The sequence below is a fragment of the Caretta caretta genome, chromosome 6 (genome assembly GCF_965140235.1).
Source record: "Caretta caretta isolate rCarCar2 chromosome 6, rCarCar1.hap1, whole genome shotgun sequence".
Classification (NCBI taxonomy): domain Eukaryota; kingdom Metazoa; phylum Chordata; order Testudines; family Cheloniidae; genus Caretta; species Caretta caretta.
This window is the reverse complement of record NC_134211.1, coordinates 50,589,708-50,602,518: the sequence shown is the minus strand read 5'-3', so window position 1 is coordinate 50,602,518 and position 12,811 is coordinate 50,589,708. Positions and strand designations below refer to the sequence as shown.

At 44.6% G+C, this 12,811-nt stretch overlaps 1 protein-coding gene across 3 annotated transcripts in view; it reads left to right on the top strand.

The window, feature by feature from the left end:
- Positions 1 to 12,811, top strand: part of PAMR1 (peptidase domain containing associated with muscle regeneration 1) — a 69,625-nt gene that overhangs the window by 23,067 nt on the left and 33,747 nt on the right. For all 3 annotated transcript variants that reach the window (XM_048855092.2, XM_048855094.2, XM_048855093.1), the window contains 3 exons: positions 203 to 317; positions 6,804 to 7,021; positions 12,072 to 12,179. In XM_048855092.2, coding sequence (XP_048711049.1) covers positions 203 to 317; positions 6,804 to 7,021; positions 12,072 to 12,179 — 441 coding nt within the window. The remainder of the gene's footprint in view (positions 1 to 202; positions 318 to 6,803; positions 7,022 to 12,071; positions 12,180 to 12,811) is intronic.

Below are 12,811 nucleotides of genomic sequence, written 5' to 3'. Positions count from 1 at the left end.
TTAAAGGAAGGGTGTTGACTTTCTAGATAATGCTGAAACAATATAGTAGCATAATAATACTAATGATATAGTAGGGCATTTTAGTCCTTCAGGAAGTTGCCTCAGATGTTAGTATGTCAAGCTTCTCTATTCTGGCCTCTTCTCCCTGAGCTGCTGAATGAAGGTCTCTAATGGACTTGCTGGTTTTACTTTTCCTCTTCAGGATGCGGGCAGGTTCTTCGGGCTTCCAAAGGTCAGATTTTGCTGGAGAGCTACCCACTGAATGCACACTGTGAATGGACCATTCATGTTAAACCTGGGTTTATCATCGAATTAAGGTAAGTGGGAGGTGAATTTCAGCAAATTCTGTCTTCTGTATGAAGCAAGGTGGCGTGTATCAGATGGGAATCATATTTTGATCTCCAGGTGGGTCAGACTCTGGTGGCTCTATGGCAAAGAAAGTGCTGCCCCCATCTTAGGAAGGTACCTCATATTTGGCACCTGGCCCAGCAGGAGATCTGGGAATGCTGCACTACTGGCCATATTCTGCCTTCAGTTCCTGCTTGGAACACTCGCTGATACCAATGGACATTTTTAGAGACATCCAGAGCAATATATATCCCTAAGTGCCATTATGGTCAGAGCATCCCATGGTCCAACAGGAAAGCACCAGGCTAGCGTAGAATGGATTCACTGAAGACAAAACTCAGGTGTGTTTTGGGGCAGGGAGAAACTGGCTCAGGTTACTCTGAATCTGTGTGAAAACAATTCACAGTTAGTTAACTGGTGAGGCTCTGAAGCTCATGCTCATTAATGTACCATTCCCCCCACCCCGTAGACTAGCAGAAATTAGAGAGGGAAAATCCCTCAGATGGAGATGGAAAATGCCTCACATGAGGGGGTGCCGACCATTTATTGTAGACTTTAACAGATCTCATGGTCAGGAAGTATTTCCTGATATTCAACCTAAATTTTCCCTTTCTAAATATCATATAATTACTTCAAGTGACGTCCTCTTGAACTACCCTAAATAATTCCTTTCTATCCTCGATGCCTATAAGCTTCCTATATCTTTATCTTTAGTTGTTCAGTCAATCTACGTATCTAGCCCTTTTAATCTTCCCTGATGGCTCAATCTCCTCAGCCCTTCATCAGGGTTACTTTTCCAGTGCTGGAGAGCCTTCACTTGGTGCAATTAATTTTGTTTTTGAATGTGTGTGGCAAAGAGCTCACACATACAGCAGGAAGCTTGGCAGGGGATCAGATTCAGCCCCCACCAGCAACTACAATAAGAACCTGAGTTAAAGGCTTCACATCAATCTTTCACCAGCTTTGGAGAACAGGCAAAGAAGCAATATTCGGTGCACAAACACATTTCTAACCAACAGATTTAAAGATCTGATTTAATATTAACTCAGAGGAAGGAAAATCACTCAAGGAGAAAATAAATTTGGGGGTTCCTTTGACATTAACACCAGTCCCTTTATCATGCTCACTATTGTGTAGTTATAAGCAACAATAATTACAAAACTAACAGTGGTGAAACCTCCTCAGAGCAAGTGCAAGATTCTGTAGGTACCTTCAGGAGTGGCTAGATATAGCAGTGCCTATAACACGGTACAGGGAGTTTGGTGTTCAAACAACTGATGCTGCTCTGTGTTACTCTTAATGGGAATGAGACACATTTCCTTTGCTTTTACAAGTGCATTGTTGGATTGGGCTGTAGCTCACTCTGTGCAAAAAGCAACAAGAGTATAAATGATATTGCTTTACATTCATGTATGAGGCTCTTTCATTCCTAAGGATGCCAAAGTGCTTCACAAACGGCAGGCTTGACCCTGCTTTCAGTCACATCAGTGGGGGCAGGATTGGGTCCTATGTTTTACAGCATCAGTGAAATGCAGCTATCTCTGGGTGAGAGGATGGCAGCCAACTGGCACAGATCAGCAATGCACAAGAAAAAAAGGAGAAGAATATTAGGAAAAACCTCTACACTTGCCAATAGTGCAACGGGATCTTTAATTGCCAGGCAGAGTAGACAGGGTATTTATTTTTAAGGTGTCATCCACAAGAGCACTGTAGAACCCTGCTAGGAATTACACCTGCAGCTGTAGGCCACTCTGTCCCCTCCCTTTCCAGGGGGAAGAGTGATGGTTCTGTGCCTGGGAATTTGGGTTACCACTCCAGCACTGTGAAATTGTTATCACTACTGCTGCCACAGGGCGCAAGGTATCTGACTTGAATGGAAACATGGTGTTACCCTTGTAAGAGCTTCCTTCTAGCTGATTTGATCATCCTTCCATTGTGGCCATTCCCCACACAGTTCAGCAAATTCAGTACTAACCCTCTACCTCCCTTGACACGGCCCTACTGTTAGGGTGAATGTGTCCAGAAGCAGAGTCTGATGAGGGAGCTCCCAGTGTTGGGTTTAGGAGACTCAGGAGTTTAAACTCCACCAAATCCTTCCATGCTGGCCCTGCTGCCTATGCCTGGTTCTTTAGGCTTACTCCACTTCCACATAAACAAGCAGATTCCCTCTGCCACTCTTACTCTCAGCTCCCAACGGTAATTGTTAGCAAACGGTTTGCCAAGTCAGCATGATTCCTGACAATAGCATTCCATGCTTCCTGGTCTCTACATAGCCCCAACAAACCCTGCGTGATTGCCACAGAGCAATGCTAGGGATCCCATCTGTGTGAAGCAGAAAGAAAACAAGTCACCCCTAGTCACCAGCAGAAGCCAGCCAGCCAGGTCCAGTTTCTGTCCCTTTCTTCAGGGCTCTGTTTATTATCTTCCCGAACAAAGCAAGAAAAGTATACCAAAAAAACCAAACCAAACACAAAACCCCCAAAACACCACACTGATAACAGTCTGGTTAGAAGTTTGGACGGGGATCTACCAGCTAGTCCTATTTAGCAGCAAATATCCTTCCCCTGCATTGCTAAGTTCTCCTTTATATTTCAGCTGAGAGTGTGGGCTAGTCAGGATTGCTGATCAGCTGTGTCAGCTGATTCCCAGCACCTGTCTGTGGGGCTGCTTCTCTGGCCTAGGGTCAGCTGCTCCCTCTCTCTCTTCTCTCCTCCCCCCAGCCAGGGCTTTCAAAGGGCAGACTGCCCTGTTGCAGGGGCTTTTATAAACTCTCTTTATCTCACAGAACTGAAAATAAATCATCTCCTGACTTAAGATGTGCTATGCTGTTCTAGGGGATTTGGCTGACCAGACGTGCTTTGATAAATGGTGCCCAGGTTGCTGTAGTAGTTTGTGTGTGCATTTTCTAGCCTCATTTTTCTTTAATTTGTGATTGATCATGCTCCCTCAGTCCATGTCACATCAGGGGATGAGATCAGTTATGAGCTGCCAAAACCTTAACAATGGGTTTCCTCCTCATCCCATGAGGGCGTTGTTGCCCACCCCCGCCCCCACGGGACTTCTACCCCATCCAACCCCCCCTGCGTTCCTTGATTCCCCCCCCAGCCCCATCCACCCCCCTTCTCTGTCCCCAGACTACCCCCAGAACCAGGCAGAAGGGGCTCATGGGCCACCGTAGTGGGTGCCCACCCCACCCCTAAGAGCCAGAGGCACCTGCCGGGGGGGTGAGGTGGGGAGTCCTGGAGGTGCTTACTTGGGGCAGCTCCAAGGAAGCATCTGGCAGGTCCCTCTGGCTCCTAGGAGAAGGGGAGCATAGCTGGGGGGGAGCAGAGGGAGCGGCTGCTCCCCCACTGATCACATCAAAAGTGGCGCCTTAGGCACTGACTCCCTGTGGGGCTGGAGCACCCATAGGGAAAATTTGGTGGGTGCAGAGCACCCACTAGCAGCTCCCTGCCCCAGCTCACCTCACCTCTGCTCTGCTCCTCCTCCTCCCCTGAATGCACCACCCCGCTCTGTTTCTCCACCCCCCCCGGCTTCCCGTGAATCAGCTGTTTGGTGGGAAGCCGGGGAGGGCTGAGAAGCAGGCGGCGGCCTCCCGCTCAGGCCGAGGGTGGTGGAGGTGAGCTGGGGCGGGGAACGGTTCCCTGGCGTGCCCCCTTTCCCCCGGGTTACCTGCTGCGGCGCGGTCAGCCCTCCTCGCGCCCCCCCACCCCAGCTCACCTCCACCTCCCTGGGCCTGAGCAGGAAGCTATGACCGGCTTCTCAGCCTGCCTCAGCTTCCCGCGCGAACAGCTGATTTGCAGGAAGCCTGGGGTGGGGGGCGGAGAAGCAGAGTGGGGCGGCGCGTTCAGGGGAGGAGGTGGAGGTGAGCTGGGGCTGGGGCTGGGCCGGGGGTGGGGCAGGGAGGGGAGCTGCTGGTGGGTGCTCTGCACCCACCAAATTTTCCCCTTGGGTGCTCCAGGGCTGCAGCACCCATGGAGTCGGTGCCTAAGGCGCTACTTTTGGCCGGTTAAACTTAGAAGCCCTTTTAGAACCGGTTGTGCCTCGCGGAACAACCGGTTCTAAAAGGGCTTCTAAATTTAACAACTGGTTCTAGCGAACTGGTGGGAACCAGCTCCAGCTCACCACTGGATGAGATAAAGCACTCTAGGAAACGCACAACTCACAATCATTTTCTTTAATGCTGTGACAGAGCTGTATCTTGGAATTGTTCTTTTCCTTTGGCAAGAAGCTTTCCTTGCAGAGGTGTATTCTCAATGCACTCACTAATATCACCTCATAACAGTACTTTATGCTCCTTTTTGGTCTGAGGATCTCCAAGCATTTCATTAACGTTATGGAATTTGGTGTTATAATATCCAGGGCAGTTAGGAAAATAGCCACAATTTTACAGGTGAGAAAACTGAGGTTAAATCACTTGCCCATAACTGCTTTAGCCAACAACAGACTCCAAGATTTCAAAAGTGTTCAGTTGACTCCACTGGGAGCAGAGTTAGGACAATGTTGAGGACTTCTGAAAATCCTGTGCCAGGTCTCTCAGCTCCCATCCCTGCGCCTTAGCCATGAGGCCTTGTGCATTTCCTAGCTACTTCACTCCTACACTCAAACAATGCAGATCAGAAGCCAGTAAGCCTTCCCATACCACTAGCTTATTCATATTTTTTGTCAGGAAGGATTTTTTTTGAAGTGGACCAACTACTAAGACCATTGTGCACGATTTATCTGTCACTTTGTGGCTCCAATGCAGAACTTTGCCTAAGACTCCTTGATATTAATTACTCTACTGCATTTTCAGTAACATGGTTTCTACAGACCTAGGTTCTCTCTACATATATGAAATACTAAACAAGTAGGTATTGAGCCCAGATCTACCCTTGGTTAGAGGTGTCTCCCAGAAATGGGTCTTAGGACCCTGATCCTGCCAACACTTATGCATATGCTTAACTTTATAAGCACATGAGTAGTATAGTAGTGCCAATGGGAAAATGATGCAAGTGAAGTTAAGAATGTGTGTCAGGATTTGTAGGTAGGGGCCCTAAACTCTATCCTGTTTTCACCTGGCTTCAGACGTGTGACAAGCATGAACAGGTTAATTTGTATGAAATTATTGCTTCTGTAAGAGCAATCCTGGGGGTTGATCAGCCAAAGAGAGCTTGTTTCGATGATGTCATGCTGGTAACTTGATATCTCATGGGTAGGTAATAGGATGTCAGACAAAACTGGAATTTGGACTCACCAACTTGCTCATGAAGTTTAAGTGAAACTGACGTGACTTAATCTCTGATGTGTATTGAAAGCAGATGCCATTTTTTTCTAATCCACCTTCCAACAGACCCTTACAAAAACTCTGGGCCATATCTTCCTCTGGTGTAACTTGGTACAGCTCCATTCAACTGCTCATTCAATGGAGCTATGCAGATTTACACCAGCTGAGGTTCAGCTGTTACTCCAAACACAAAAATAAGTACTGAACGAAGACACATGAGCATGTATTAATGTTAGTTTGATGGGAGGGGATAGAAAAACATCAGCCATTTCACATCACATGGGATTCCTTACGCTCTGAAGGCACTGAGTCCCCAGAAGAGGACAGTCAGGGGAAATCAACTGTAGGAGCATGCTGAACAACCAAACTGGTTGTGCGTTTTCCCCTTCTCTTCAGTTAGAAAATGTTAGATTGCCAGACAATTCAGCCCACCTTTGAAGAGGAAACATGATAGACTCAGTCTGATCCATTATATCCCTTAAATAAACACGGTCTACAGAGTTGAGAGTTTTCAGGCAGACTGGGAAGATTAAAAGTTACATTTTTAAAATATTCTGCTGAGTGGTTAGTGGTGTGGTGCTCTCTCAGGCACAGAGCTTTGAATCCTTAGAGCACAGCACCCTGGGTAAATGCTTATTCTTCAAAGGCTCTTTTTTATTAGCTCTCTTTGTCTGGTTTTCATTCATATTCAGTTTGAATATTTTGGCTCTGTGCTTTGCTAGCAGCAGCATGTTATACTGTTCACTAATGACAGCCTTGCTGCATGGCTGATGTGAGAGGATAGATAGCGTTTACTGTAAAAGCCTCCGGATATTACCCTCTCCCATATGCGTTAACCCCTGTCCCTTCTCCCTTACACAAATGGTGTAAGTACTGGCTATTGACAATTAGTTCCTGTTTTGTCTTCTGATCTGAAATAAAGTGCGGTTTCTTTTTGTTCCCAGTCTGTCTCTTTCTGTCTTATTTATAAGGGACCTATCATCATAGTTTCTAAATGCAGAACGCAACCACTTAAGTAGCACTAATAAAGTCCAAAATGGAGTTTAGCTATCTGCCCTTCCAGTGTATCCAGCTGTTATCCTCTCCTTTAGATGGATTCTGTAGGGGGGCAGTAGACTCTGAACTGAATTAGAAACACAGTCCAGCCAGGTGAGAGTAGTAGTCTGATTTTGATGTCCTTCTGCCTCAGGTTTGCCATGCTGAGCCTGGAGTTTGACTACATGTGCCAGTATGATTATGTGGAGATCCGGGATGGGGACAATATAGATAGCAGGATAATTAAGCGTTTCTGTGGCAATGACAGGCCGCCTCCAATCCGAAGCACGGGGACCTCACTCCATGTTCTCTTCCAGTCCGACGGATCCAAGAACTTTGATGGGTTTCATGCTATCTTTGAAGAAATTACAGGTAAAGGAATAAAAAAAAGCACACTGCATTTTATTCTCATTAATTCAGTCTCACTAATTTTTCTCGCTGTTCTGCTTCATTAAAAACTTTCATGCTGTGTTGCCAACAGCAGTTTATACAGGTAGGTACAGTGAAGGTACAAAGTCACCATACGGCTTGCTAAAATGAAGCTCTTTTAAAATAGACCCCAGCCCCATTATTTGTGCAAAGACTTAACTGATTGCAACAGTTTAGGGCTGAAGTTTCATAGGTTTGCGATGTTTCTTTTTGCACCAAAGAACTGGGAATGAGTGATGAAATGGAATTTTTGTGCACAGTTCCTTGCGGTCAGATAGTTGTTTGAAGTAGTATGTGGAAGCAGAGTAAGCAGTTTAAAATGGTAGAAACCTGTTACATTTCTGCTGTATTACCCATGTGAAAATGCTCTAATTATTTCTGCTGCTTCACATTTCAGATCAGTAGGGCTTTTTAAAAAAATTGTTTATATAGGGCAGATACAGAAGGCTCTTCCCATATAAAAAGCACACAAAAACATTTTCAATTTCTCCTTCAGTGAATAATATGATGTGCTAAATGTTTGTAGTGAAAGAAGTTGGGTTCCAAAATTCCAATCTATTTATTAAACGTATTAGGCTTGAGTCTGATCTCATTTACACAGGGGTAACACCTTTCCCTCTGCGTTACTCCCTGCCCCTTCTGCCTGCCTGCAAAGGAACACTGGGAATGCTGGTAGCTCCTGTTTTGCCTTCTGATCTGAAGTGGGCTACATGTCTTGTGCCTTCTTTGTAAGTGGCAAGTCTATAAAACCTGTCCATAGAGTTCTTAGCAGAGGAGGCTGACCAGTGTGTGCTGGTTTGCCATAGGAAAATCCTACAGGATCTATAACAGCTAACATTAGGATTTCCCAATCCCTCCCTGAAGTAAGACATACGAGACCCCGGACACACATCAGTGTCCCAGATTTAATGGGGTCACATGAGCCGTCAATCTAGTTCAAGAAGTTCAGTTAGTTCATGTAATCTTTGCAGCTAAACCACACCTGAGCTCCAAACCTATTGGGGTTCAGCCGTTACTAATAACTAAGGGTGCAGCTAACAATCTGAAACGTGCATACACGCAGTAGCTAATCTGCTGCCCCATTTCTGCATTTACTGAACCCACTTGTCTACTTGCTGTTCCCTGTAATACAATCACAATCACAGCAGGAACAGTTGGACAATGAGAGCTAGCACTGTGCTAATGAAAGGGCTGATGGAAAACAAAAGTTGCCTCCATCCAAAGAAACCTGGTGTGGGGGATGTTGCATAAGACTGCCTACACACGTAGGCCTAACGTTTTTGCTATGGAGTAGGATGAATTGATTCCGTTTTCTCTACTCAGCATGCACCTCTTAGTGTGCTAGCACTGGTCTGCACTTCATTTCCACCCCATTTTTAATAGTATTTATTTGAGACTGGGTGGCTGCAAGCATGGTAATCCATGCAGCGCATGAGGCAAAGGGGTGAGAATTTGTCGGGAGGCCTCATTGTGCACCTTATTAGGAATCTGTCCTGGCCTGATGAGTAGCTGAATTGAAAAGCTTTTGAAGCTCTCACTGTGTCTCTTTATGTGAAGTGTTAACCCGGCCAGCAACTCTGTTCATGGGGAAGAATACAATGTATGTGGCCGGGGGTGGGGGGAAGCTGAGGGATGAAAGCTCTGGCAGCATACAGCAAGCTTCAGCATTCAGTCTTCTGAAACCCTTCTCAATGCAAAGCCTCAGGGAGTAGCTGACATCCATGTAATAGGCTGAACAGGGCTCACTAGGTCAATCACCTGCCTGATTGTTGAGAACAGGATCAGGTAAACACACTCCAAGACTGAGAAATGGCCCAAAGGGATGCTATGGTATTCGTTGTAGCTTAGCACTGGAAGGAAGAAGATAGGAAAAGTGGCTCATGCAGTGAGAGCAGAGTTTTTTCATTTACACATGTCCACCCTTGTGGGGCACTTTGTAATGGGGGTCACCTTTGTTCTGAGGACCCTATGTGGGATAGATTTTGCGGAAGTTGGCTCAATGACACAATGACACTGATCAAACATGGGGAAGTATCGAGACCAAATGGTCAGAGGAATTTAGGTAAATGCAAAATAATCTGCAAAAGGTATGTCCCTAGAGGAAAGACCAGTGGACAGCTAGTTAATAAAAGAAGCAGCTTAATCAGCTGAACGGCCTGTACTGGAACCACCCGAGTGCAGCAACAGACACTGTGTCAAGGATAAAGGGTAATCCAATCTTTGGTGACAGTGGCCAGAAATGACTAAGCTACCTCAGTGAAAGACGGGGGAAGAGAAGAAGATTGAAATAAAGTGAGCAGGATAATTCCCCTTGCTCCTGTGTGTGGTTGTCCTTCTTTAATGATCCCCTTGTGGAAGGTGAGGGGATTCCCATCTGATTTGCTGGCAACAATTACTCATGAAACATTATTAATGTCAATACAAAATCCCATAGGTAGGGAGAGGTGCTAACTTCTCTTTATAATAGAGGCAAGCTGGGTGGGCTTGGTAGAATGTGTGTCCATGGAAATAGAAAGGTTCTGGGAATATTCTAGTTATGTGAGTTGGATGGATACGTTCTGTTGAAACAAAATGTAGCTGGAAAGCAGAAGACTCCACCCCCCCCCCCCAAAACCAACTATTGTGAAAAAATGTTTTCCAACTCTCTCTCTTAACTAGTTATAGATACTTATATGATACCCATCACATTGGGAAGTTGGGCCAAATCCTAGTCCACCAGAGGAAAAACTCCCCAAAAGTGCAAAAATTGTGAGCAAAAATTGAATGTCTAAGTCACTGTGTGGCTGTTCTGGTGCATTCTGTGTTTTAGATTTTTAAAGGGCATAGTGTACTGCGACAGATTAGAAATAATGCTGGGTCTCGCTTAATGAGAATCACGACAGTCACCAGTAGCCAGTGGAGTCAGTGGATACTGACCCCTGTCACGGGACGTGGGGAGGAAGCTTTTGTAACCTGGTTCCATGTCATACGACCAAAGCCAGACAATAAAGATTCATTTTTATCAGCTCTTCTGTGTGTCACACCTATCATAATAACCAGCACCCATCCTCATTCATTTGACACAACTGGCTCCACAGAATAAACTGGCAGACAAATAGTGGCTTGTGCTATCAAGACAGAAGTGATAAATAAACATACCATTGTTTCGACTGCATTGACTTCAACTGACAGGAAGATATGGCCTGTTGGTTGCAAAATATCAGTGCTTCCCTGGCTCTTCAGCCTCTTCTTGCTCTCTTTTTTTAAATGTCATTTTAGAACAGCAAGAAACAACAAAATGATCATTTGTAAAAGCTTTTCAGGAATTTGTTCTCCTCCTCAGTCACCCTTTGAATAACCCCCCCATCCTTATATCCAAGCCTTTAAGGAGATTGTGCAAGGTTTCAGCAGTGGCTTTCACTGCCCAACCTAAATACGAATAGCTTTACGTCTCCACATGAAATCTGTGTCAGAAATCTGGTTTTGACGTTATGAGTGGAGTTCCGTTTCTCTTTCACCAGCTGGGTCAAAGAGACTTGAAAAGCCTGTTTCAATAAAAAACTTTGCAAAAGAATTAGCTGATTTGTCATGTGCCATTCTGGGTTTCATCAAAGAGAGAGTTTGAATATTTTAGTGCCACCTCTGAAACTGATCGTCCTAGCTGAGATTGTGGTCTAAGGGGGCAGCTAGAGCACTACCGACCCTGCTTTGCTCCATCAGTGTTGTTTAGTGGTGGAGTTCATTCCTCCCTTATGTTAAAGTGTAATTGGTGTATTGTTGATAGACAACTGTGATCTATAAGTGAATTAGAATTTACTCTTTTTATACTTTTGTAGCAATGATGGACTAGAAGTTCAACAAATAAAGTTATGAAGAACCTTTAGAAAGTCCTCTAAAAGTGGCAAGAGCATTTTTATGGAAAATTGGGGTGAACTCTTCAATTTGGATCCAGATATAAACTTTACAGCTCTGGCGTACCTTGTTATGATGGATCTGAACCAGAACATCAGATCCAGAACTTCGCAGACTTTGGAGATGTTCCTATTTGAATCTGGATCTAAATTTTATGATTTGATCACTAGTTTCTACCTGGTAAGACCTGAGTTCAGGTTGATTTTTTTCTGAAATGGTTGAGAACCTCACTACCGCTTGAAGTGTAGCTGGTGTTACATCCCATTAAGAGCTAGTGATTTTCCTCTGCTATAATAGAGGAAATACAGAACCCTGAGGGCCTAAATCCAGATCTCTGCAGATAAGTGGAGGAGGAACTGACTTTATGCAATTTGTTTTAAAATGTATTTATTTGTAGTTTTAAGGGTACATTTTTAAAAAGGGAGAGCAGGCATGGTGCCCAAAAGTGTGTGTAGCACAGTGGCTTTTGCCCATGTTAGTAAGCCTGGTGCATGTGCAAATAATTAGCTATGCACGTAGATACCCATTTATGCTTAAAATATCTGATCTATTTGCACCACTTCTCTAATTGCAGCTGGGTAGTTGTGCCAAGAGGCATCCCAACCTACTGATTCCCAACCTGCTTCCTTTGCCAGTTCAAGGTCATCATAATCCTGATTTAAAAGATCATCATAGGGGTCAAGAGGACACAGGAACATCAATCATTGCATTTGCATCCATGACCCATGAAGACAGCTATGTTCCTTTAGGGAAATACTGATCACAAAGCCCAGAATGAAGTATGTAAAAGATAGAAATAATGTGACCCCTCAGGTGAACCCACTGTAACTCGAAAGAAGTGATAGAAAGATGGGGGCCATAATGGAAGAAAAAGGAAAAACAACCACCAGTAAAAAGTTGCACATCCCGAGATCTTCCTTCTAGCAAGGAAGGAAGAAGATTGGAGGGCTCCTTGAATCCATTGAGTACTTGACCCTACATATCTAATTAACCTGGGAGGCCTTTAGAAACTACTGTGATGAGTTCTATAGAAAACAGTAGCTAGCTGGTTAGATAAAAACCTTATGAAAGACTGTGAATATTCTTGCCTCTTCTTTTGCAGCTTGTTCTTCATCTCCATGTTATCATGATGGAACATGTATTCTTGATAAAGTTGGTGCCTACAGATGTGCTTGTCTGGCAGGCTATACTGGGAATCACTGTGAAAGCGGTGAGTACAGGCATTGTGTTTGCATGTGATCAAATGCTGCCATGAACTCAGCCAATTGGTAACTGTTTATATATTTTTTATGTGTATGTTGATTATAGTAATGGAGGATGTAATGAGCTCCCCAGAGCTCCGTTAAAGGCATAGCACCTGCTTTCTATTAGGATTGCCATTGAAGACTGCAAGGGTTTTATGTTCATCATAAAGAGAGTATACGGAAAGTATTTTGTGTTGGAAAAAACAGTACACAGGAAGACTTATAAAGGAGCATGCTTACTATGAGAGATGTGTAACCAAGCAGCCATTTTGAATCTTCCGGGCAGGGTTCCTCTCGTCTACCACCACCTATTTCAGTAGTGCCCCAGGTTTGATGCTATTGCTTTAACAAATGGCAACCTTTTGGGCAGAGATATTCTGCCTGCCCTTAAGGCAACAATAATGTCGAACAATAGCAGTCATCACTGACACAAGCATTAGGTTCAGGGCAGATCAAACAAATGGTAGCTTCTAATCCAGTACAGGTGGATGGTCCCAGTTCTAGCTCTTTATTCATATGGGGGAGCTTTTGTTTCTACCATACCAAGCACGTGGTAAAATAACTGGATTCAGGTGAGATCAAGTCAAACATCCATTCT